This window comes from Saimiri boliviensis, chromosome 2 (genome assembly GCF_048565385.1).
Source record: "Saimiri boliviensis isolate mSaiBol1 chromosome 2, mSaiBol1.pri, whole genome shotgun sequence".
In the NCBI taxonomy this organism is placed as follows: Eukaryota; Metazoa; Chordata; class Mammalia; order Primates; family Cebidae; genus Saimiri; species Saimiri boliviensis.
Window position 1 is genome coordinate 81,143,698 of NC_133450.1, and position 26,194 is coordinate 81,169,891.

General features: G+C 55.0%; 2 protein-coding genes across 2 annotated transcripts; one reads left to right on the top strand and one right to left on the bottom strand.

Annotated features, from left to right (window-relative positions):
* Positions 1-978: 978 nt before the first annotated feature.
* DUOXA2 (dual oxidase maturation factor 2) lies at positions 979-4,821 on the bottom strand. The gene is made up of 6 exons (XM_003928912.4): positions 4,376-4,821; positions 3,294-3,351; positions 2,904-3,038; positions 2,432-2,645; positions 1,855-2,069; positions 979-1,290 (listed from the first exon to the last, which is right to left on the bottom strand). Exons 1-6 carry the CDS (start codon positions 4,520-4,522, stop codon positions 1,097-1,099), a joined length of 963 nt encoding a protein of 320 aa, XP_003928961.1. The 5' UTR covers positions 4,523-4,821; the 3' UTR covers positions 979-1,096.
* DUOX2 (dual oxidase 2) lies at positions 4,747-25,734 on the top strand. Its single transcript, XM_074393682.1, has 34 exons — positions 4,747-5,136; positions 5,649-5,732; positions 5,996-6,085; positions 6,305-6,469; positions 7,069-7,256; positions 7,441-7,642; positions 7,749-7,915; positions 8,315-8,375; positions 8,504-8,600; positions 9,032-9,122; positions 9,394-9,496; positions 10,071-10,234; positions 10,809-10,984; positions 11,547-11,665; positions 12,028-12,165; positions 12,355-12,468; positions 12,665-12,867; positions 13,167-13,352; positions 14,596-14,821; positions 14,907-15,000; positions 16,934-17,124; positions 17,621-17,690; positions 18,066-18,149; positions 18,645-18,823; positions 18,981-19,211; positions 19,386-19,485; positions 20,494-20,543; positions 20,811-20,938; positions 21,148-21,301; positions 22,469-22,701; positions 22,940-23,098; positions 23,451-23,606; positions 23,842-23,970; positions 24,265-25,734. The coding sequence occupies exons 2-34, from the start codon at positions 5,663-5,665 to the stop codon at positions 24,385-24,387; spliced, it is 4,641 nt and encodes a 1,546-aa protein (XP_074249783.1). The 5' UTR covers positions 4,747-5,136; positions 5,649-5,662; the 3' UTR covers positions 24,388-25,734.
* The last annotated feature ends 460 nt before the right edge of the window (positions 25,735-26,194 follow it).

Here is a 26,194-nt window from a genome sequence, read left to right on the forward strand (position 1 = left end):
AGTCTACAGACAGAGTAGAAAAAGCAGGCTCTACATACTGATGTTAAAAAACAACAGCAAAAAGCGCTCAGGGGCTGAAGAGAAGATGGGCTTGTCCATAAAGCCTGTTGCCATGATAAGACCAAGCCGGGGCTATCTCCTATCTGCACAGCAACCCTGCCTTTGCGCGATGGCTGGCCTCTTCAAGATGCTATTCACTGAAACCTAACTTCACCCCCATAACACCAGCAGGGGAGTGGGCGGACATATGATTCTCCTATGGTTCCCGCTCCTCCCTCCACACCTGTTTTCCTTTTTCCTGTTGTTCTTCCTTTACTTCCCCAGCTGTGTGACCTCTTAGTGCAATGAAAGACAACACCAGAAAGGAGAGGAAACTAAACTTCTCAGCCCAGGTCTAACATTAACCAACTATGCCACATTCTCTGAGCTTCAGTCCCCAAGTTTGCTTAATAAGATTGCAGGACTTGCCAACAATCTCAGGATTTATATTTCTATACCTTGCTGACACCTACCTACCTTGGCCCTCAGACACCACCTCACAAGAAGCCAGGTGGGAAGTTAGTGAATCAATTCCAAAACGCTACTCCTTCCCAGCTCACTCAGCTGGCCTAGCTGAGTGGGATCCAGGAATCGAGTGGGTGACCTGCCTCATGATTACCACCTGGCGTCCACCTGGGGTGGCTCAGGAAGATACTGGCTCCGGTAGGGCCCCCTCCGGCCTCACTAGAGGGCGCCCGCAGTACTCTGGAGTCTAGACAGAGAGAATCCGGTTTCACAGCACAGCGGAGAGTGTACTAGGCTGTCTCCAGTCCAGCGAAGCTCCCGAGGGCGTGCTTCCCCACGACCCCCGAGCGCGGAAGCCATGAAAATTAATAGAGGGAAAAGATTTTTAGAAAAACAAAAGAAAAAAAGTTTATTTACAGCTCGCCCCAGGAGACTTTCCCTGCTACCTGCGGATGTCTGAGACCTCGCCCCTGGCTGTCGGCACCAGCAGCACGTAGTGCCCCTTCCGAAGCTCTCCTGTCCCAGGCCTGGGGGCACTGCTTCCCGGCCTGCGAGGTCCCAAGGCGGGGAAGGTGTCCAGATTGGGTCCTTCTCACAGGTTAGTGGTGATATATTTTAAGTCCGTGAGCCCGGCCTGCTTCTGCAGTGGGTCGCCGAGGATAAGAGGTGAGCCCCTTCTCGCCTGGCTGCAGTCCTCGGCGCTTTGGTCCAGAAGGGTGCGAAGAGCGCTGGGCCGAACATAGTGGAGACTCACCACGGCCCCTCCAAGGAAGAGGCACAGGATGCCTGTGGCGGTGGGGACCGAAAGAAAGGAGGGCAGGTGGAGTCAAGCTATATTGCCCAGGCTGGTCCCCAACTCCTGGCCTCAAACGACCTTCCTGCCTCCACCTCACAAACTGCTGGGATTATAGTCGTGAGCTACCGCGCCTGGCCCCTCTTTCATCTTTTGGAGCCTACCCCTTGCGTTACTTCCCCCGGCCCCCTGCACACCTCTAATCTGGATTACATGAAACACGGCAAGACACCAAACCCTTCTGAGCCCCCTTTTCATCTGTAAAATGGTCATAACAGTGCCTGTTTCTGCGAACTATTGAGAGGGACATATCAGATAATAGATGTGGATTCATTCTATAAACAGGAAATTGCACACCCGGTGTGAATCCTCCCCCGGAGAATTCCGCCGCGCCGCAGCTATCACAGCCGCAGCTATCACAGTCCCGGGCTTTGGCGCTGGGGTAGGGACAAAGGGAAGCGAGGCTTTGGGAACCCCGGTGGGCTGGAGAAGCCCGCTCACAGCTGGTGCCCCCAGTCCCCTGCAGGGTGGCGTTCTGCCGTTCCCTCGGTCCTCACCGGTTGCCAGCGTGACCCAGAAGGCGGTACCATACTGAGTGGTGAGCTCGGAGGAGCCTAGGCGGAGCGGACAGAGCAGCACGGTAGAGATGGAGGCCCAGGAGAAGATCGCCAAGAGCACGAAGACTCCGGTGGTCAGCAGTGCTAGGCCTCCGTAGAGCGGGGCCGGCGTGGAGAGCAGCACGTTGGAGAGGAGCCAGAAGCAGAACGCCACCCTGCAGGGGAGTGGGGGGACCGGCTGTGAGTGGGCTTCTCCCAGCCCGCCGGGGTTCCCAAAGCCTCGCTCCCCGCTGTCCCTACCCCAGCGCCAAAGCCCGGTGCTGGGATGGCTGCGGCGCAGGGGAATTCTCCGGGGGAGAAGTGGGCTCCCGAGCTCCAGGCGGTGGCTGGAGTCTCTCTGGATTCCGACGGTCTCTGCAGACCTCGGGATCTTCTGACCCGCGAGGCTGTCATGCCCACCCGGAGCGCGTCTGGTCTGGCTGCAGCTGCTCAGCGCCTTCTAGGCCTGCATCCTCCCGCTCACACGGCCCGGCTCCTGGCGCACACACATGCACACGGCCTTCCCTCCAGCGCTTACCACAGCAAGGCCGAGGCGTAGTGTCCCGCCAGGTGGTACTTGTGGTACAGCCCGCAAGGGCTGCTTGGCGTGAACTTCTCCGCCAGGTAGAGCACTGGGTCCGGCAGCCCTTTCTCCAGTGCGTTAGCGTACTCCCCTGCGAAATTCTCTTCCAGACGCCAGGTGAACTGCTCATTGTAGTCAATGGTCTCATTTAGCTGCAGCACTGGGGTCCCTGCGGAGTGCAGCGGGCTTACCCGGCTGTGCGCGGTCAGAGAACTCGCAACTAAGCGGATTCAGATAGGAGAGCGGGGATGCGGCGCTCACGGAGGGAGAAATGAGTTCGATGGTGGTTGGAGAAAACGCAGATCCAGGAGGACCACAAGCTATTTGAGCTTGTGGGATGTGATAGGCCCTTCAGCTATCCATGACACACTCTCCAAACCAGGGCATCTCCCAACCCCAGGAGTTCGCTTTGCCCCAGCCCCCTCACCTGTGAGTGTAATATTAATGCCCTCCAGGCCCACGAGCAGACCGACGCGGGCTCTAACGCGCTCTGCGCTGAAGGCCTTGTAGGATGTGTCGGTGTTCACTCTACCCACGAACCACTCTGCACTGAAGTGCACAGCTGTAGGGAAAGGTGGGATGAAGGTGGGAAAATGGAATTAGAGAGTGGTGATGGGAGGTGGAACACCGCAGCGAGATGGGGCCTTAGAGATCCAATGTGGTTGCATGGTAAGGGCCAAAAAGCGGGCCCTAGAAAGAGCTGGAGAGAGGGAAGAGGGAGCAGAAAACCAACCCCAGTTCCCTATTGTCCCAGGTGCCCTCTGCCCACCTCAGTTCTCACCCGCTCCTCTCCCCACGGGCTGGACCACACACTCACCCACGATTTCAGCGCCTATGAACAGACTGAGAAGAACTCTCACCAACCAGAACCAGCGCTGCAGGAATAGGCACCCAGGTCAGGCCTGAGCCCTGCCCAACCAGAGTCCCCAAGACCACCTTTGACCCCACTCCATCTGGATCTTTGGTTACAACCAGACCTATGAGACTAATGCTAGGCATGCTTTTCCTTCAAGTCCCTCTGGACTACTGGCATTTCTGATGTTTTGTTACCATGTGCTTTCATCTCCTTAGCCCCATTTTCTGTCTACCCTAAGAGCACCTTCCCCTCACCCCCCACTTCTGGCACTCTTCCACCACCTTCACTCCCCCAGCTGCCTCCTGGTCCAGTCACTGCTTGGTAAGGCTCAGTTAGTCCAGAAGTGCTAGGCACGCAGGGGTCACCTCCCTCAGAAGAGGGAGGCCCCAGGGCCTAGTCTCCAAGTGGAGGAGGTGGGAATGCAGATACTCCTAGCTGTACCAGTTCCAGGGAAGCCAAAACAGATTAATATGCAGAAAAGCTGGGTCCTCCAGAATTGAAAAATGCACAACTTAGTTGCTGGGGGAGGGAGAACTCTAAGAAAATGCACCCAGTTGGCTCCAACTTCTAATCCAATGTTGGAGTCTCGGTCCTTAGGATGAGGTACTCATACACGTGTGCCTTGACTCAGTGCAAAGGGGAACACCGCAATCTGAGCTACTGGCATCTGTCCTCTTGGCTCTAAGGTCATCACCCTCAGGATGGGATGAGAGTGCAGCTGCATCCTGGGAGAGGTGGGAGGCCCTGGAGGCACATGAAGTCTAGACTCTGCCTCAGGATTACTGGACTGGGTGCCCATTCTCTGCAGCAGCCTTCCCAAGGACCCAGCTCGGGTCCTTCTTCAGGATGTGCTGAATGGGGAGTTCTCCCTGTCCTTGGGAAGGGGTGCTTGCTGCACCAGACTCCTGACTTCGCTCCACTTGAGCCTCAGTTTGACTATTCATGGAGGCCCTTGCACAGTCTTACCTGTTCTGGGTCCCTCGGGAGACAATTTGCCCATGAGGACTACCCCGACTCTACCCGAACTACTAAGACGCCCTTACCGAGTGGCCACGGATCCCAGGCAAGATGAGCAGGAAGCTTGCTGCTAACGCCAAAAACACTAGAATAACGATGAGCAGTGGGACGCTGAAGCCTGCCGCATGCCGGGACTGGGGGTAAAAAGGCAGTACGCCGTTCCACAGGGTCATGTTGCAGGCCGGCCGAGAGCTGCACGCGGGAGGGCAGGCAGGCCGGCAAGCTGGGGCTGCCTGGATGCTGAAGAGCGCGTCCTTGGCGCCTCTTCGCGTACCGAGTGGACTGGTGAAGTCTGAGTTCTGCGCCTCTCCGCTAAGGAAACGTAGCGGCGGGCGGCTCCTAACGCTCTGGGGTTGATACCGACATGGCGAGCGAAACTATTTCTCACTGTCTGTAGCCAGTTACTTTCCTGGTTCTGTGGGTTCGCGCTGAGTTTGGAAGTCGCGCGGGACCCCTTTTATATAGCAGCGTGGGCGGTGTGCCACTCCGGTGTCCCAGCCCAGCGGCCGAGTCCCAGCGGAAAGAGGTTATGCAAATAAGGGCCCCGCCTGCACGGCAGGAGGGTGAGCCCTGGGTCCAGATACTCAGATTCGGCGCAGGTCTGTCCTGAGCCAACACCCGCGAGGCGGTGAGACCGAAGACCCAGAGAGGAAGGTGAGAGCGCAGCCAGGGAGGCTGAGGATCAGCGGAGCTGGAGGAGCCGGGGTGAAGGCAAGAGGTAGAGCACAGAAGTGAAGATTTTTAAGAGGCAAGAAGACATCTGAACCCACACCACCATAAACCACAGGTTAGACCAGAGTGTGGGACCTTACCTTAGCCCTCGCTCATCATGGACAGGCGTTCATTGCAGAAGGGGAGTTCATTGTGGAAGGGGGATTCATTGCAGAAGGGTGCTGCCGGTCCCTAGCTCCCAACTCAGTGGCCTCTTTCCCTTCCCTACCTCCTGGAGGAGAAGCGGAGCCTGTCGGATTAGTGCTAGTGATGGAGGTGATACATTCGAGACATTGGGCGCACCCAATGCCCCAGGAGACTCCTGCCCAGTGGGTTCCTATGGTCGGGGGTTAACTCTCTGAGGGGGTGGCGGATGGGGAACAGTGTCCATGCCTCCACAGCTGCCAATTGTCCTGAAAAGCGTGGTGTTTGGATGCAGGCCCTCAGTGATGCTTCTAACAGCTACGTTCCAGAAGTGGAAACAGCTGACGCTCCTCCTTCCCTCTGTAGGAACGAGAGGGGAGGGATAGAGGACACCCTAACAGTGGCCTTCACATACCACCTACCACCCCCACCCCCGCCCCGCAGGCTGCAGGGTTGGCATGCTCCGTGCAAGACCAGAGGCATTGATGCTCCTGGGAGCTCTGCTGATTGGATCCCTGTATCCAGCGGGCAAGTATCCAGCTCCTCTAGCTGCGGGGTGTCCCCCGATCCCCTGGGAGGTAGGGAGGGGAAAAGTGCAGCAAGCGGCTCCCTGAGACTGGAAGGTCAGTTCGCTGCGCAGCTCAGCGGGATGGGAAACTACCTAGTGTGGCCTGACACTTGCGTCGGGTTAGGGGCGCTCCTCGAGCTGGGTAGGCACGGTCCGAGGCCGTTGGGTCCTGGAGGGGTAGCTGGGAGCCTAGTGCTGAGGAGGCCCTTCTCTGTGTCCACAGGAGGTCAGGAGGCACTCTCACTACCCTGGGAAGTGCAGCGCTACGACGGCTGGTTTAACAACCTGAGGCACCACGAGCGTGGCGCTGTTGGTGCGTCCTGGGGCCGTGGGTGCTGGGAGCCTCTGAGCAGAGAATCTGCGGGGAACACTCGCCCAGCAGCTCCTCTGTCTACACAGCGCTCCTGGGGCCAAGAGACCCTTTAGAGACCGTTCCATCTGAGAAGAGGGATAGGGATTGAGGGAGGCTAGGGCGAGGTTTAGGGGATTCTTGGGGATGGAGTGCTTAGCGCCCCGCTCCGTGCCTCCGCAGGCTCCCGGCTGCAGCGCCGCGTACCAGCCAATTATGCCGACGGTGTGTATCAGGTTCTGGAGGAGCCGCAGCTGCCCAACCCGCGCCGGCTCAGCGACGCCGCCACGCTGGGCAAAGCCGGGCTGCCGTCGCTCCGCAACCGCACAGTACTGGGGGTCTTCTTTGGTGAGGGATAAGGAGAGCAGTGGGGTTGATCTGGCGCACTGCTCAGCCTGGGGGAGGGGCCAGATCCCCTCTGCGAGTCCACAGGAGACAGATCCGAGACTCTCAACCACTTCCTCACTAAGCAGCACTTTGAGACTGCCTTCATCTCGAAGACATTTGGCGTGTTGACACAGTGATATTCGCTCACTAATCTTTCTCTTACGCCTTGCTCAGAAATAGAGGTGTCACTGGACCCCCATTATAGCTCTTGGGAACTGAGTTCCCCCAGCCACCGCTATCCTCATCATTTGTTAGTAACCATCTTACCTCTCCCCGCCCCCACCCAGAGAGAGGAGGACTGACTTGAGGGGCCCCTACATAAATTATATCATTTTAATTCTCAAAGAACTTTATGAATTGGGCAGAAAGGGAACTCGTTATAGTCTCACTTTGCAGATTAGAAAATTGACGCTCCCTGGGGCTAACCAGCAGAGCTGGTAGCGGAGCTGGCACTGGGACCTCTGTCTTTTGGCTCCTGAGGACACTTGGAGGCCGACCTGGTCGTTGGGGAGGGCGCGATACGGACGATTTGCTCACCTATTTGCGCCCCATGCCCGCAGGCTACCATGTGCTTTCCGATGTGGTGGACGTGGAAACGCCTGGCTGCCCCGCCGAGTTCCTCAACATCTACATCCCGCCCGGAGATCCCGTGTTCGACCCCGACCAGCGCGGGGACGTGGTGCTGCCCTTCCAGAGGAGCCGCTGGGACCCAGAGACGGGACGAAGCCCCAGCAACCCCCGGGACCTGGTGAGGCAGGGGAGGCGGCGGGAAGGGGCCGCACCCCAGCCAGGTGGGGCCCGGGCTGCAGGCCTGGAAGGGCCTGGCGGGGAGAGGCGCCCACTCCCCAGCCCCGGACACCCCCTGGGGTCCCGGCCTTCCCCGGCCCGCCGCCGCCCCCACGACCCCGGCTCACCCTCCGCTTGCCCCGCAGACCAACCAGGTGACCGGCTGGCTGGACGGCAGCGCCATCTATGGCTCCTCGCACTCCTGGAACGACGCGCTGCGGAGCTTCTCCGGGGGACAGCTGGCGTCCGGGCCCGACCCCGCCTTCCCCAGAGACTCGCAGAACCCCCTGCTCATGTGGGCGGCGCCCGACCCCGCCACTGGGCAGAGCGGGCCCCGGGGGCTGTACGGTGAGACCGCGAGGGCGAGACGGGGCCGGCTGGGGGTCTTCGAGTGTGGGCTCCCGGGGTCACGCTACCGCTCATCTTCCCCCCTGCGCCCCCACGTCGGATGCAGCCTTCGGGGCCGAGCGAGGGAACCGGGAGCCCTTCCTGCAGGCGCTGGGCCTGCTCTGGTTCCGCTACCACAACCTGTGCGCGCAGAGGCTGGCCCGCCAGCACCCAGACTGGGGGGACGAGGAGCTGTTCCAGCACGCGCGCAAGAGGGTCATCGCCACCTACCAGGTCAGCCGTCCCCGCCCCGCGACGTCCCCCCTTCCGCGTGCAGGTCCACGGGAGACTCCGCTGCCCACGGAGCTCCCCATCCCTGGACAACCTTCAGCCAGAAACCCCTTCCCAGACAGCCGAGGTCTAGGGAAGCTCCTGTAAATGTTAGGGAGGCGCGCGCTGTTTATAGGTGAATTCTGGCTGGTGATGATTATTTATCACCTCCCCACCCCCACTGCCCCAAATGCCCTGGTTCCTTGCGGGGACAGGCCTCACCCCGCTCCTGTTTGAGTCGCTTCTCCCATGACTGCCTCTGCCTGGTCCTTATCTCCACATGGAAGCCGTCCTTGGGCTCAGACCCTCCCAGGCGCCGCCTGGTCCAACTCGCGCCTCCTCTCGCCCCTCTCTGCCCCTCAGAACATCGCTGTGTATGAGTGGCTGCCCAGCTTCCTGCAGAAGACACTCCCGGAGTATACAGGTGAGGGAGCGAGGAGTGGGAGGTCATCTGTGCTGAGAATCCTGAGAGGAAAGAAGACAGGTGTGTGTGATGGGAGGATGGGGAGGCAAGGAACCTATCTCCCTACCATCGCGGTGTTCTTCCTGCAGGATACCGTCCTTTCCTAGACCCCAGCATCTCCCCGGAATTTGTGGTGGCCTCTGAGCAGTTCTTCTCCACCATGGTGCCCCCCGGCGTCTACATGAGGTGAGGGAGGGGCTAGCAGAGAGTGGGCACCACACTGAGAAAGGTGCAGAATGAGCTGCCTTGGAGGCTGGTGCCTTTCACACTCTTTCACAGTTTCACTAGAGAAGGGAAGCAAAATCTGGTGCCCTGGAACAGGGATAAGATGTTTGGGCTTAGTCGGGAAATCTCTCCTAATGGCTGAACTTTGGTTGCTGGGTGTAGGATTTGTCCAGCAGCTGGGTCATCCCCTTACCTCCTCTCCCCACCCTGCCTGGACTAGGAGCACATGCTAACTTCAGTAAACATGCAGTGCCAAATCTCTGTCATGTTCAAGGAAGTTCCTGGGCCCCTGCTTAATCCTAGTGAACCCCAACTGAGTCCCTCAGCACACTCACCCCCATCTTTTATTCTTCCCAGAATTCCCTCACTGCATCCTTTGTTCTCCGTTTCAGAAATGCCAGCTGTCATTTCCGGAAGGTCCTGAACAAGGGTTTTCAAAACTCCCAGGCTCTTAGGGTCTGCAACAACTACTGGATTCGGGAGGTCAGACTGGGGTCAGGGTCAGGGGAAGATGGGTCAAGGTCAGTCTCTTCAAACAGGCTGGGAAAAGCAACAATCCCACTTCTTGGGTGTTGTTGCCCCAGGTTCCTGGGAGATGAAGGGTAGAGGAAATTATCCAGGGACAACAGCTCAAGAGAGTCTGGGACTGGCCAAGAGCCCTTTATCCTGGGGTGCTAAAGTGGTCCAGGCTGAGAGAGACTAAGCTTTGGGTAGGGGCCGGAGAGCCTATCCTGAGTGTGTTGTTTGCTTCTAGAACCCCAATCTGAACAGTACCCAGGAGGTGAACGAGCTGCTGCTGGGAATGGCCTCCCAGATTTCGGAGCTGGAGGACAGGATAGTGGTGGAAGATCTGAGGGGTGAGCTCAGAGCTAGAAGGGGTGGATGGTAAGGGGCCAGGAAGCCTGAGGATCCCTCTGGGTTCATCAGCAGGTTGACCTAGGGCACCCACGATGCAGGAACACAGACACAAACACAGACTTCAAGTAGCCATAAGAAAAAAATGAACTTTCAACTTTTTTTTTTTTTTTTGCTTAATTTTACAGTTTTGTATTGCTTTTATTTTAAATTAGCTATGTCTGAGTATTGGGAAGGGGTGATATCACAGTCTCTTTGGTGCTTACTTAGGTCTCTAAAGGTTTTTGTTCAGGTCTGTCTTGAAGTTAGGGAGGTACAGGACAGGGAATTTACTGCTTGGTGACTAGAATAGCCTTGAGTCTTAGAGGAAGGGTCTTATTGGAAAAACTGGCCCTGATCACACATGGTGACATTGGCCTTGCAGCAAGGCAAGGTCAGCATGGGCACAGATCTCATGTGGATCGCTGGGGGTAGTGGAGAGGGAAGAACCCTAGTGCCAACAGTTGGATACAAGGCTGCAGGGCAAGAAATCGTGGAGAGGACAAAGCTCATAGTCTGGTCTTCTCTCCCCTTCAGATTACTGGCCTGGCCCTGGCAAATTCTCCCGTACAGACTATGTGGCCAGCAGCATCCAACGTGGCCGAGATATGGGACTGCCCAGCTACAGCCAGGCCCTGCTGGCCTGGGGGCTGGACATCCCAAAGAACTGGAGTGATCTCAACCCTAATGTGGACCCCCAGGTCAGGAATAGTAATGATAATACTGGTAGCTAAAGCTTTCCTACAGTAATACTCTTCCAAACCCTTAACATATGTTGACTCGTTTAATCTATATAATAATGTCATAAGGTATATGTAATCATCGTCCTCATTTTACTGATGACATAGTTGGTAAATTGTAGAGGCAGGACTTAAATTCAGCCATCTGATTCCAGAGTATATTCCCAACCACTGCATTGTACCATTCCTGCAGGGTGGCTCCTGGGTTGGGTACCATTGTCCTATTGTTTCAGGGTCCCACACCAAGGGCTGGGTGCCCCTGAAGCTGCTAATCATTGAGATCAGGCAGGCTGAGTAGTGATGGTCACATGATATGGTCCTCGGGCACCTGACCATGGTCTCACTGTGGGTAGAGACACACTGAACCTTCCACCAGACTTGCCCTGCCTGAGGGAGCTTACCTAAAAGGAAATCAGGCCTGGGCAGCAAGCCAGGCAGCTACTGGGGTCCTGTGTCTGAGGGAGGGGGCAGCAGTGGCTGCCCTCCCCAACAAAAGACACTGCATCACTCACCCCTATCTCCTGTGATGCTCCAGGTGCTGGAGGCCACAGCTGCCCTGTACAACCAGGACCTATCCAAGCTAGAGCTGCTCCCTGGGGGGCTCCTGGAGAGCCATGGGGACCCCGGACCCCTGTTCAGCACCATTGTCCTCGACCAGTTTGCACGGCTGCGGGATGGTGACCGCTACTGGTTTGAGAACACCAGGAATGGGTAAGGCTTGCCTGGGCCTCCACCTCAGACTCCTCCCTGGCCTGGGCCCCAAACCCTCTGCTTGGCCTTAGACAGCCTCTATGAGCCCTTGATTCCCAGTAACCACCCACTTCCCAACTTCCCAAACCTCTAGGCCTTTTTTTTTTTTTTTTTTTTTTTTCTTTTTTGAGACTAAGTCTAGCTCTGTCACCCAGGCTGGAGTGCAGTGGTGCAATCTTGGCTCAATGCAACCTCCATCTCCCAGGTTCAAGCAATTCTCCTGCCTCAGTCTCCTGAGTAGGTGGGATTACTCTGCTTTACTGTACTGCACCACCATGCCCAGCTAATTTTTTTTTTGTATGTGTGTATTTTTAGTAGAGACAGGGTTTCACCATGTTGAGCAGGCTGGTCTCTAACTCCTGACCTTAAGTGATCCACCCGCCTTGGCCTCCCAAAGTGTTGGGATTACAAGTGTGAGCCACCTCACCTGGCTCCTCCTTTTCTCACTGGGTCCTTGGGCCTGGGGTTGCTGGAGGCCTGCATCCCCTTTCCATCCCAGTGACTTCTACTTCCTTCATCTTAGGCTGTTCTCCAAGAAGGAGATTGAAGAAATCCGAAATACCACCCTGCGGGATGTGCTGGTTGCTGTTATCAACGTTGACCCCAGTGCTCTGCAGCCCAGTGTCTTTGTCTGGCATAAAGGTGAGTGTCCTGGGAGAACACAAGTGAGTGACAGTGGCCAGAGAAGGATCAAGAATGAAGGTGTGGGGGAATCACTTAGTGCTGACCAGGGAGCCAGGCACCTTCTGTGTTGGGCTGGGAGGCCTGCATTAGGCTGGGACCTCAACTGGCACACAAGCTGCACCCTACAGTTGAGAAGGGGTGGATGGGGTAGATGCCAAGAGATGGGATGTGGATGGCAACTTTTCGAGGGAGACAGTTTCAGGGAGGTAGGCCTGGGGAGGACAGATGATATCTTGGTCCTTGGTAAGATAGAGGGGAAAGAGGTCTGGCCAAGTTGCGGGATCCTCAGACTTTGAGGTCTTCTGTGCCCTCTCCCTCAGGTGCACCCTGCCCTCAGCCTAAACAGCTCACAACTGACAGCTTGCCCCAGTGTGCACCGCTGACCGTGCTTGACTTCTTTGAGGGCAGCATTCCTGGTTTTGCCATCACCATCGTGGCTCTCTGCTGCCTTCCCTTAGGTGAGCTCTTATGCAGTCTCCCCGCAGACTGGCCATGCCCCTCATTTCCTGCTGGCCTGAGGGGGTGGCTATTTGATACAGTTTGAGACCAGGCTCAAGGAACCTTTGGAAGGGAGGGGCGGTGGTGGAAGCCTCAGGGAAGTTCTAGGTGAGGCTCCCTCCTCACTGGCTCCTTCCGATCCCCTTCAGTGAGTCTGATTCTCTCTGGAGTGGTGGCCTATTTCCGGGGCCGAGAACGCAAGAAGCTACAAAAGAAAGGCAAAGAGAGCATGAAGAAGGAAGCAGCCAAAGATGGAGTGCCAGGTGAGAAGGGACCAGGCAGAGGAGAGGGGAGGGAAGAGGGAAAGGGAGGGGGGAGAGGGAGGAGTCTGGGAGAGAGAAGCAAGTTCCAGAGTGGGAGGAAAGCCAGGCTTTAGGGTGCCTGCTCAGACTCCAGTGGATGAAGGCGGGGACCTGGGGACATCTGCTGAACTACCTGGCCCAATCATCCTGTCCCCAGCGATGGAGTGGCTAGGCCCCAAGGAAAGGAGCTGTCCCATCATCATCCAGCTGCTGCCAGACAGGTGTCTGCAGGTCCTAAACAGGCGTCTCACTGTGCTCCGCCTGGTCCAGCTGCAGCCTCTGCAGCAGGTCAACCTCATCGTGTCCAGCAACCGAGGGTGCCGCAGCCTGCTGCTCAAGATCCCCAAGGAGTATGACCTGGTATGGCTAGTCCTCCCTGTGTGGGCTGCCCTCACACGACTCCACTCGCATAAGTGAGGCCTCTTAGGCCCCCCATCCTCAGTTACAGAGCTCACCTATGACAGCTGCTGCTGGGGAGAGGGGCTCCTTTCAGAGGCCTCCAGAGTCAATCTGACCCCCTTTGGCCACACACCTGGCCCCGGCCTGGATGCATGGCAGGAGCTTTTCTCCCCTCCTCTCAACCCAAGATCCTTTATGGGGAGGCGGAAGTAGAAGCTCCAGGAAGCTCCCTGCGTCAGTGCCGCCTTCCTCCTACCCAGGTGCTGCTGTTTAGTTCTGAAGAGGAACGGGGAGCCTTTGTGCAGCAACTACAGGACTTCTGTGTGCGCTGGGCTCTGGGCCTCCATGTGGCTGAAATGAGTGAGAAGGAACTATTTAGGAAGGCTGTGACCAAGCAGCAGCGGGAACGCATCCTGGAGATCTTCTTCAGACACCTTTTTGCTCAGGTGCCATGACCTTTGCCTTTTGGAGATGGGCCCAGTCCCAGGAATGGAGGAAACCTGGGCTGGATAGAACCCCCTGTGGGTGAACTAAGCTTCTGCTCTATGGCCTGGAGACAGATAGGCTTGTTTGAGTCCTGGCATTGCCACTTTACTTACCTGTGTGACCTTAGGCAAGTCACATTATCACTGTTCTGTATCTGTTTCCTCATCTATAAAACAGTGATGAAAACTGTGTCCATCTCATTGCACTGTTGTGAGGATTCAGTGAGATTGTCTACATGAGTGGTCCTCAGAGGTTGGCCCCTGGAGCCAATCATCAGCCTCACCTGGGAACGTGTTCAGTCTTACCTACCCAGTCAGATTGAATCAGGAACTCTGTGGGTGGGGCCTGGCAATCTGTGTTTTAACAAGCTCTCCAAATGATTCAGATATACTCTAATGTTTGAAAAACACTGTTTTATGTACAGTGCTTATTAGCCCAAGTGGTAGGTACATTGTAGGCATTTAAAATGGTTGTGGCCGGGCACGGTGGCTCATGTCTGTAATCTCAGCACTTTGGGAGGCCAAGGTGGGTGGCTCACCTAAGGTCAGGAGTTCGGGACTAGCCTGGCCAACATGGTAAAACCCCGTCTCTATTAAAAATACAAAAATTAGCTGGGCGTGGTGGTGGACACCTGTAATCCCAGCTACTTGGGAGGCTGAGGCAGGAGAATCGCTTGAACCCGGGCGGCAAAGGTTGCAGTGAGCCAAGATCACACCACTGCACTCCAGCCTGGGTGACATCGAGACTCCATCTCAGAAAAAAAAATGGTTGTTACATGTGACTTTTAAACATTTTGCATAATGGGCAGAGACCAAATCATAGGCATGTGGCAGCCTTATCTGAATTGGCACCACCCCAGCCCCTTCCCACCTATCTACCATGTCTCATCTTCTGTCCCCAGCATAGGCTCTCACTTTTCGTTGCCCTCAGCTTTGCCTTTCCCCTTCCCTACCCCAGCACCATCCCCCACTGTATGAAGCTCCTGGTTCTTGGGCCCAGGGAGAAATGGGCAGGCTGCTAGAGATTTGATTCCCCCATCTCTAGGAGAACAGAGGCCCCACTCAGTATATCTAAGGATCAGGAGAACCACTAGGGTTCAGCCTTTCTGATTTGGACTTTCGGGAGATGTGAAGGGTCACTGAGCTGCTTCCAGCACAGGCTTCACCTCCTTCTCTCCCTCCCTCTGCTGCTGCCCAAGTGCAGGTGCTGGACATCAACCAGGCCGATGCGGGGACCCTGCCCCTGGACTCCTCCCAGAAGGTGCGGGAGGCCCTGACCTGCGAGCTGAGCAGGGCTGAGTTTGCCGAGTCCCTGGGCCTCAAGCCCCAGGACATGTTTGTGGAGTCCATGTTCTCTCTGGCTGACAAGGATGGCAATGGCTACCTGTCCTTCCGGGAGTTCCTGGACATCCTGGTGGTCTTCATGAAAGGTAGGGGGCTGGGAGGTGGTAGGCTATCCAAGGACCCAGGGTCTTTCAGCAAGGAGATGACCTGCATCCCCTTTTCTCATCCCAGGCTCCCCGGAGGATAAGTCCCGTCTGATGTTTACCATGTATGACCTGGATGAGAATGGCTTCCTCTCCAAGGACGAATTCTTCACCATGATGCGGTATGGGGTGTGCCTTTCTAATCCTGAGACTTCCTGGGTGTTTCAAACAGGAAAACAGGTCGAGTCAGAGGAGGGCTAGCAAAGAGGTTATGTGGTCATCTGTGCTGAGGAGTGGCCTAGACACTACATCCTAAACTCTCAGAGTATCCACCTTCAAAAGTTTACCTGACTGGCTCCAGCCTCTGGGAGAGTCTCTGTTTGCACTGTCGACACCAGCCAGAAAAGTCTCCCTGGTTAAAAAAACAAAAACCCAACACCAATATGGCCAACAACAAAAATCCACAAATCCCTTTTGGATGCCCTTGGATCTTTGTAAACTGCTTTACAGCGTGCCTAACACTCTGCTTTCCCCAGTGAAATGGTGAATGGATGATGTTGGTCGCTGTTCCAATATTCATCACCATGATAGGAAGAGAAACGTGGACGGCCTCTATATTTCAACCATTCTTCCTGCATCTTAAGCCATTTCTGGTTTTGGTGTGCTGACAAAAAAAAGCAGCTTTGTGTTTCTCATTCCTGAAGACAATGAATGCGTCAGTAACACAGTTCCCCTCCGTGCCGTAAGGGCAGGGTTTGTTCCCTGTTGAATCCAGCTTCTCCACATTGTGATTGGCACAGGGCAGGCATTTCATGCATAACTAACTAAGACAAAATGACATAAGTGAGCAAATGAATACAAAGAATAGATATAACAGCCCCCGTTATTTTAATTTGTCTATCCCTTTAAGCTTCTCCATTGTGTTAAGCATTCCCCTTAACCACTATATCCCTCATATAGTTCAGATACCCCAACCTGACAAGGGCTTCTGAAAGGGGAAAGCTATTGTAGTCTGTATGGTACTGGGTTGTCATTGCAGGCCCAGCCCCAAGTGGGGCTCTAGGGAATCTAGGAGAGGGTCCTGGCCTCCAAGAGCTGAGTTCCCACCTTCTTTGTTTGTTTGGGACAGAGTCACTCTGTCACCCAGGCTGGAGTCGTGGCATAATCTTCAGCTCCCTGCAACCTCCACCTCCTGGGTTCAAGCAATTCTCCCGCTTCAGCCTCCCAAGTAGGTGGGATTACAGGTGTGAGCTACCATGTCTAGCTAGTTTTTGTATTTTTAGTAGAGATGGGGTTTCACCGTGTTGGCCAGGCTGGTCTCAAACTCCTGACCTCAGGTGATCTGTCCACCTCAGCCTCCCAAAGTACTGGGATTATAGGCATGAGCCACTGCACCCAGTGAGTTCCCACCTTCTTGTCCTGTAACTCAGTGTGTATCTTGCTTACTCCCAGTGGGACGATGTTTTTAAGGCCGTGGCTCTGCTTGCTGTGCCACACAGGCTCAGCATGCTGCTGGACTTACACAAACGTGCATAGTCTGTCTGTTTCTGTCCCAAAGCACAACCTATGAACAGACCTTGGCTATTGCAGGTGCCACTGTGGGTGCTGTCAGGTTGGGCATGGAGATGCTCCCTCCTGTGCCCTGGGGTGTTGACACAAGGAAGCAGCAGCATTGCAGTTAGGTCTCCTCCCCAGCACCCTGCTACCCCCACTGTACTATGAAAGGGGGAGCCCAGGGGTTGTGTGGGAGGTGTCACCAGAAGGGAGTGGGCAGAGAGCCTGCCATGGGAGAGGGCAATGCACATATCCTGCACAGAGGGCCTGACATAACCCTGCACTCTAGTGGAGTCTCATCCCAGTTGTAGATGCCCCGTTTGAGGTTTGAGAGCTGCTTTCTCCAATTGATCAAGGTCACTTTCAATTCTGTTCTGCCTTTTGAGTCCATGGCCACTCCACCCAGCTTAGTGTCAGCTGTAGGCTGGATGATCGCCTTCTCAGTGCCATTTCCCGGGTCATGGTAACCACATTAGATAATCCAGGGCCTGCCCCACCCTGCACCTACCGGAGCCTGAGCTTGATAGGTGACAGGCCGCCGTGTCTCTGGTCCTCCCGCAGGTCCTTCATCGAGATCTCCAACAACTGCCTGTCCAAGGCCCAGCTGGCTGAGGTGGTGGAGTCCATGTTCCGGGAGTCAGGCTTCCAGGACAAGGAGGAGCTGACATGGGAGGATTTTCACTTCATGCTGCGGGACCATGACAGCGAGCTCCGCTTCACACAGCTCTGTGTTAAAGGTGGAGGTGGAGGTGGTAAGTGTGTGAGGAATGGTTGCAGTCAGGGACGGGGGGTGTGTCTTCAAAATGAGAGTGCCCGGCGGGCAGGACCTGAGTCCTTGGAACCTAGTACAGAACTAAGCACATGTAATTGGGATGACACATACTGGTGTGCAAGTTGTCTACTGCACAAGGTTGCTCACTGAGGTCAAGGAGCTGGTTGAAATCTACCCTACACACTGTTCAAAGCCATGGGCACTGGTCTAGGATATATCTGGCCAGAGGAAGAGGCACTGTTTCTTTTACACAAAGGACCTACAGGGTTGCATCCATCTAAGAGGACCTTCCTTGCACAAAGTTGCCACATTGTTTGCCCTGTGTACAGTGAGCGCTTAGTGTGGGGAAGGAGGGAAACAGGGCTGAAGTCAGAGATCTGGACATGACTTTCCCAGGAGGGAGGAGGGCACAGTCTCTCATCCTACCCCATTGCCCTTGTGGGGAAGCCAGGCCTGCCTCTTGTTCTCTTCTCTAGGTATTAGAGACATCTTTAAACAAAACATCAGCTATCGAGTCTCATTCATCACTCGGACACCTGGGAAATGGTGAGCAGGAATGGGGCTCTGGCAGGTTGTCCTGGCTGATCCCCTGCAGAGAAATGAAGGGAGTGGGATTGGCTGATCAACCCCAGGCAAATCAGGCATATGCCCTCTGACAGTAGCTCTTGGTGCATGTTCAGCCATAGCACAAAAATTCCAGCTGCCTCTGTCACCTTATGCTGCTCAGATGCCTGGCTCTCTCCCTGCCACTCTAGGCCAGAATTAGTGTACAAAACAAATCAGATCCTATTAGTTCATTTTGCACCTCGCCCCCTGCTTGGTCCCAGGAGCCACTCCCTACCTCTACGTCATGCTCTGATCTGGCAGTTCTTCTCCTGGCTGCAAAGACAAGGGGAGAACAGCCCCATTTCTTTTTCTCAGCTCCCACCCCCAGGGACTGGGACCCCCTGCCTCAGAAGCCCCAGAGCTGGGAGGCCCTGTGTTGAAGAAGAGGTTTGGCAAAAAGTGAGTGTTTCCCAAAACCCTGGGCTCAAAGGGACATGGAGAGAAGTCTCAGAGTCCCTAGGCCCTGGCCATACATCCTTGACATATAAGGGACCGTCTTGAGTCTCATTTTGTTCCTGACCTGACTGAGGGGCTATAGTGTTGAATGACTTTTCATCCTCTTCCAACCTCTGCACCCTATTCTTCAGGCAAGGGTCTCTCCTGGCTCCTGTCTGCTTTGGGCACAGCCTTGAGGCCTGTGCTGGGATCAGGAAGAGGCAAGGATGGAACAGACAGGGGGAGGGGGAATGGCAGGGAGACAGGGAGTGGGTTGATGGAGCACAGATGAAAGTAAAGTGTGGGAGGACTGAGAAGCCCCTAGATTGCTTTTTTCCTTTCATCTGTGGTGGCCCATCCTGATGCCTGCCGGATTCCCCAGGTCACCTTTCATGGGGTGGCATTAAAGGAAGGCCAGAGGGCCCTTACCACACTGCTGTCTTCCTCCCCTTGATATAGGGCAGTGGTGCCCTCTCCCCAGCTGTACACAGAGGCGCTGCAAGAGAAGACGCAGCGAGGCCTCCTAGCCCAAAAGCTGCAGCAGTACAAGCGCTTCGTGGAGAACTACCGGAGGCACATCGTGTGTGTCACAATCTTCTCGGCCATCTGTGTTGGCCTGTTTGCAGAGCGTGCTTACTGTAAGAGTTCCAGGCTGTGGGCAGTGGGCAGGGAGCAGGCTCCGACCCTTGGAGAGGAGTGGCGAGCCCTCTGATCCTCAGTGTCTGCATGGGAGAGCCCAGGGCTCAGGACTCTGGCCTCTTGTGCCAAGCTGATCTAACCCCACTCTGCCTCCAGACTATGCCTTTGCCTCGCCACCCTCGGACATTGCACAGACCACCTTTGTGGGCATCATCCTGTCACGGGGCACAGCGGCCAGCGTCTCCTTCATGTTCTCTTATATCCTGCTCACCATGTGCCGCAACCTCATCACCTTCTTGCGAGAAACCTTCCTCAACCGCTACGTGCCCTTCGACGCCGCTGTGGACTTCCACCGCTGGATCGCCATGGCTGCTGTTGTCCTGGCCAGTACGTGGCTCCCAGGCTTCCTCCTCTTTGCTGTAGCACCCTGGGTCCAGCTGGGGGAAACTGAGGAGATAGAACTCTATGCCTCCATCCCTCCTCCCATGTCTCCTCCCTCCCTCGGGCTTGGAGGTAGAGTCTGTCCTTGTTGTCATCTCTAACAGGGTCTGTTTCTTTCAGTTTTGCACAGTGCTGGCCACGTGGTCAATGTCTATATCTTCTCAGTCAGTCCCCTGAGCCTGCTGGCCTGCGTATTCCCCAACGTCTTTGTGAATGATGGGTCAGTTCTGGGGAAGGTTTCTCCTGGGACTCCTAGGGTGGGCCTAAGGGTATAATAGAAAAATAAATAGGCAGGGCGCAGTGGCTCACACCTGTGAGCCCAACACTCTGGGAGGGCTGAGGCAGGAAGATCACTTGAGGCCAGGAGTTCCAGACCAGCTTGGGCAACAAAGTGAGACTCCATCTCTACAAAAAGTAAAAAGATTAGTGGCACATGGTGGTGCATATCTGTAGTCCCAGCTACTCAAGAGGATTGCTTGAACCCAGGAGTTTGAGGTTGCGATGAGCCATGATCAGCACCACTGCATTCCAGCCTGGGCAACAGAGCAAGACACTCAGAAAAAAGAAAGGAAAAGAAAGAAAAAAGAAATAGACAGCCTTAGACACTCAGCAAGAAGCTCAGTGCTAAGCTAGTCACCCCGAGGGAAGCTGAACAGTAAACTTCTTGCCCTCAGGAAGGAATTTGGCTGTGATTGGCCAGGAAAGGTGTCGGGGAGATAAACTCAGAGACTCTTTCCCATGTGTACCTGACACAGAGTTTGCCATCTCTGCCTTCCATTCATTCACTGGGCAGACATTTATGGAGCATGTCCCATGTGTTCACCCAGATGCCAGAGTAGGGATATCAAGATACATGCAGTCATTCAGCAGCTGCTTACTGAGATTTGCTGTGTGTCTTGTATGTTCTAAGCCTAGGGATAGAGCAGGGAATGAAACAAAAATCCCTGCCCTCATAGAGCTTACAGAATAATGAACCAGGGACTCAAGGAAGCAGGAGTCAACCATAGTAAGAGAGTTCAGGATAACACAGGAGGAAAAATTGCTGAGTACAGAGGGTGGAACCATGGAAGGCTGGGTGCCAAGTTCCTTGGAGGGATCCCTGACCATCTGGGTGGAGGCCCCACACCCTCAGCAGTCAGGGCCAGCAGGAAAGGAGTCATGATGTGGTGTGACGGCGCTGGAGCCCCTCCTGCCCCCGCCAGAGGCTCAAGGTGCCTTTGTCCTCCAGGTCCAAGCTTCCCCAGAAGTTCTACTGGTGGTTCTTCCAGACTGTCCCAGGTAGGAAATATGGGATCCGGAGGTTCTGTCTGAGAACTTCTGCTTTTGTCTCCAACTCTCTGTGAATATTCACTTGTCTGTAGTGGCCATAGGGTCTCTTTCTAGCCTTCAAGACAAGCCACAGCTCCAATCCCTCTGGACAGGCTTTTCCGGGGGCCCCGGAAGGATGGGAGAGGAGGGAGGGTGGGATAGGGGAATGTGCTGTTGTTTCTTCAGCCCAAGTTGAAGTCCTGAGACTACTCACTGGCCCTGTCCTCCTGCCGCCAGGTATGACCGGGGTGCTCCTGCTGGTGGTCCTGGCCATCATGTACGTCTTTGCCTCTCACCACTTCCGCCGCCGCAGCTTCCGGGGCTTCTGGCTGACCCACCACCTCTACGTCCTGCTCTATGCCCTGGTGAGTGACTTCTCTGGGCCAGGCCATGGAGCAGGGCCCTCAGGATGGGGCGGGAAGGTGAAGGAGGAAGAAGGGAGAATTAGATCCAATATCTCAGAATGAGACCTTGAGATTTAAGACCCAAGATCTCAGCCTAGTGCCTGGGCAAGAGGGGGTGCCAGGCAGGGGCCTGGCTGGGCCTGAGCTGTACTAACTGGCCATGTCTCCAGCTCATCATCCACGGCAGCTATGCGCTGATCCAGCTGCCCCGTTTCCACATCTACTTCCTGGTCCCGGCAATCATCTATGGGGGCGACAAACTGGTGAGCCTGAGCCGGAAAAAGGTGGAGATCAGTGTGGTGAAGGCGGAGCTGCTGCCCTCAGGTACTAGGACCGACCTGACCTGGGTTGGGAGCGACAGAGGCCAAATCTTCAGACATGGAGAGACAGCTCACCATGCCTCCTGACCCCAGCACTGCCTCTGACCCTGTCTCCCAAAAAAATCCCCTCTCGGGGGTTCCTGAAGATTTCCTGATAGAAGCAGGCCCAGGGAGGGTTGTGCTTAACTCCCAGGAGACATGCAGACAGTGGGAAGTGACCCTGAGAAGAGGTGGCTGCAAGTGCATACAGAGGGGTTTGAGGATGGGAAAGGCCCCCACGTGTGGCCTGGGTGCCGAGGAAGTGCAGGGCAAGAAGCCATCTATGCCTGTCCCATTCCTTCTCTCAGAGACAGGCAAATGCCCAGATTGCCAGTCTGTTGCTGAGAGTCCATGTTGGCCAAAGTCGGAATTGGTATCATCACAGAGAGTGGCAAAAATGATTTTATGTATTACAGGACTGTCTTACCTTCAGGACCCACATTGTAAAAAAATTAATCTCATTGCAATGTTATTTCGATTGAGATTACTCAAGGACAAAATCTCAGAGTGGCATCAGTATGCCTTTCTACTCTCTAGCGCTTGCAAATCTCCTTTCACAACAGAAAGATCAGGCCTGAGGCTCAGCTGTGGTCAGATAACAAACAGTATCCAGCTAAAATTTGGTAACAAAATATGTAATTTTCTACTTAGAACACATGATACTGGTTTTCCACTTACCTTAATGATAAAGTTCCCTTCCAAGACTAATTGAATTGGAAAAGTTAGTCAGTTCAAAGAAAAACATCAGATAAATGATAGTGCAGGAGGCGTGTAGAAAGGTAACCCACAAATGGAAGTCTGGTGGCCACTGAGATGGTCCCTGGTGAGCCTGAGTTCTTTCTAGCCTGCAGGTTGGTATTCAAGGCAGTGGTATGAGGCCTGGGCCATTCATAGGAAGAGGAATAGAGAGGGGGAGAGGGGCTGGAACAGGGGAACAGAGAAACCCAGATTTTGCGTTACCTGGGAAACAGAGAAGGGGACCCTCCTACTCCTAGCCCCGGGAGCCCCACTTGCTCAGACCATGTGACTACTCCGCAGGCCTCAGGAGTGTGGAGAGGACAGGTGCCTGTCAGTCCTCTGGTACCAGGAGCAGGCCTTCTGATCTATGTTTTTCCCTTCCTGTGACCTCCAGGAGTGACCTACCTGCAGTTCCAGCGGCCCCAGGGCTTTGAGTACAAGTCAGGGCAGTGGGTGCGGATTGCCTGCCTGGCTCTGGGGACCACCGAGTACCACCCCTTCACACTGACCTCTGCGCCCCATGAGGACACGCTCAGCCTGCACATCCGGGCAGTGGGGCCCTGGACCACTCGCCTCAGGGAGATCTACTCCCCACCAAGGGGCAGTGGCTTTCCTGGATTCCCGAAGGTGCCCGTCACTGGAAACCCTGCTTTGGGGCCTCTAGCATTGGCAGAGGGTCTCTACCCTCCCCTATCCTGAGACTAGAATCTCCAGCCATCCCAGGGCCAGCCTGGGAGAGGAAGAGGACTGGGGTGCCACATAAAATACTATGATTTTCTGTATCCTCCCTCTGCCTGTGTCACCATTTCTGGCATCAGAGCTGGGGCAGGGCTCATCTCATCTCATCTCCCCTTTCTCTTGGCAGCTGTACCTTGATGGACCATTTGGAGAGGGACACCAGGAGTGGCATAAATTTGAGGTGTCAGTGTTGGTGGGAGGGGGCATTGGGGTCACCCCCTTTGCCTCCATCCTCAAAGACCTGGTCTTCAAGTCATCCTTGGGCAGCCAAATGCTTTGTAAAAAGGTGAGCAGCCCTCCCTCATTTGCCAAATGGGGAACAGGTGGCCAAATTGTGTCCCCACATCACAGTGATTGACCATGACAGAAAGCTCCTGACTCCAGGCAGTGAGTTGAAAGGGGTCATTCTTACCCCAGTGGTTGAGATGCCAAACTTAGAGGGAGGTTGGAGGTGTAGCCAGAAGGGCCTCTGCTGGGACCTGTCAGTTGGAAGCCTGGGATCAGGCTGGTGGGTCCTGCCACAGCTTTGGTGTCTGCAGGTGGTCAGTCTGGGGCTTCTCAGCCTCCCAGGTGAAGGGACCTGGGATCTATGGAGGCTGAGCTGAGCTGGGTCCTGAGCTCCAGCCATGTGTCCCCAGATCTACTTCATCTGGGTGACAAGGACCCAGCGTCAGTTTGAGTGGCTGGCTGACATCATCAGAGAGGTGGAGGAGAACGACCACCAGGACCTGGTGTCTGTGCACATCTACATCACCCAGCTGGCTGAGAAGTTCGACCTCAGGACCACCATGCTGGTATGTCAGGGCCCGCCAGGCAGGGCAGCTTGGCAGGCAGATGGATTGGCAGCGTGAGGCCGGTGGCCAGGCAGGTGGTGGACAACCAGGCTGAGCTGCAGGAGGCACAGAGCTGGTGGCCCCAACCCTCAGCCTCCAGCTCCCTCCCCTCCCCAGCCTCTGTCTCCTGGGCTATGTGGGCTGGCTCAGGCTGAGTGCTGGCCCTGATTGGTCTGACTTGCCCCTGTGCCCCCAGTACATCTGTGAGCGGCACTTCCAGAAGGTGCTGAACCGGAGTCTCTTCACGGGCCTGCGCTCTGTCACCCACTTTGGCCGCCCCCCCTTCGAGCCTTTCTTCAACTCCCTGCAGGAGGTCCACCCCCAGGTCAGTCCCGCTCCTTCCCAGCATGCTACTCTGACCTTCCCTGCTGGGACATTCTGGCCCGGAAGCACCCTGCTGCTCTGTTCTGAGCAGAGAACTTTTCCCCCCAGGCTGGCCCTAAGATGGGGTCAAGTGTGGAAGAAGGACTTCAACCCCCTCCACCTCAAGCCTCCTTCTCAGGGCCTGGGCTTGAAGCTCTGGTCATTCCAGCCAGGCTCAGGAATGACCAGGGCTTCAAGTAAGGAGAGTGAGCACCTCCAGGCTGCAAGCCCCCCTCTCTCTCCAATCCCCTGACAGGTGCGCAAGGTTGGGGTGTTCAGCTGTGGCCCTCCAGGAATGACTAAGAATGTAGAGAAGGCCTGTCAGCTCGTCAACAGGCAGGACCGAGCCCACTTCATGCACCACTACGAGAACTTCTGAGCCCACACTCCCCAGCTGCTGCTTTCAGTCTCTTGCCTTCTCTTCTGTGCACCTAAGTTGCCTAGCCCTGCTGGCAACCTCTCCATCAGAATCCACCTTGAGCCTCAGCTGGAGGGCTGCAGAGCCCCTCCCTTATCACCCCGTCTGTCCCATGCATGAGAAGATGGAGAAGACCACTCCCTACCCCAGCTCAAGCCATGGCACCATGACAGGTTCTGAGCAAAGTGGGGAGGGGACAGTCCCTGCTTGTGACAAGTGTGCAGGTGAAGAGGTACAATAGTGCTTGTCTCCAGTAGCTCCCCGCATCTGATTGACTTCCACAAAATCGATGCATGCATTGGTATTTTGTTGACTCGACATTTGAAGGAGGAGGAGGCTGGGATACTCTGGCTGAGATTCCCCTCAGAGCCCAGTGCAGAAGCCATGGTGCCCAGAACCTGGACAGCCTGACTGCCTCAACTCTGTCTCCAGATCTTTTCCCTCCAGCTCCAAAAGGAGCAGCCCTACTTCTCCCCCTTCCCACTCTCAAAGGGTCAGCAACCTTGAGGAGGGTACCAGGAAACAAAGATGCCACCCCAGCCCTGATATCCCTGACGTCACCAGTGATACCCACTGCCCTAGTCCCTGGGCAGGCCCCTCTCTGTGTCTACCGGAGTGGTCCCTGGGCTCTGGGGCTGAGGGAGTCCAGCCTCTCTGTTAGATGTTCAGAACTCACTCTCAGTTCCCCTCTTCCACAGCAGATGGGTGACCAGCTGTCCTAGTTTGCCCAGGACTCTGCCCAGTTTTAGCACTGAAAGTCTTTTGCCCCAGGAAACCCCATCAGTCCCAGGCAGATAGGGACCTTATACAAGAGCCACTCTGAAACATCCCCTCTGTACTTAGCTCTTTAAGGCCTTTTCTTTTCCTTCTTCATCTGACTGTTTCCTAAAAAGCTGAGCTGTAAAATATTTTACATTGAGGTATAATAAGTGACCATGTACATGTTTTACCACCACCCAGGCCAAGAATAGAACATTTCAACATTTCAACGTTTCCATCACCCCAGAAACTTCACTGTACCCCCATCCACTTAGTCACCCCTAACTCCTAGAAGCAACCACTGATGTGATTTCTACCAAATTCAGTTTTGGTCATATTGAATGTACTGTTTTGAGACTGGCCTCTTTCATTCACCGTAACGCCTTTGTAATTCATCCACGCTGTTGTGTGTATCAGCAGTTTGCTCCTTTTCATTGCTGAGTAGTATTCCATTGTAAAGATATACCACAGTTTGTTTCTTCCTCTGTTGATGGACACTTGGTTGTTTTGGATTTTGAATGATTATGAATAAAAATGCTGTGAGTGTTCTTTTTGTGTACCCATCTGTTGGTGGCCATAGTGCACTCATTTTTCTTGAGTAGAATGACCCAGCATCTATGAGTAGAATTGCTGGGCCATACAGTTCTCCAGCCAGTTGGACCTGTGGAGGGACAGCTTCAGACCAGATTCATCTTCTCATTGGCCCCACCCTACCTCTTCAGCCAGGCCAAATGCCTCTAGTTCCCAACCCCCTATGTTGAAGGTATCTCTGTGACAAGGCTGGAAGAGCACCAATCAGGAGTCAAGAGACCTGGATTCTAGGGTCCACTTTACCTGTAAAGAGCTACAGAGGGAAATCCCTTAACTCTTCTGGGCCTCTTCCTCATGTATTCAAATGTCTGTGACAGTACTGGGAAGTCAGATAGCAATATTGGCCCAGACAAGTATACAGATGAGAAAAGGCAGGAGCCTGTGTTCTACAACTGCCTGATGATTATGAGTTCACCTA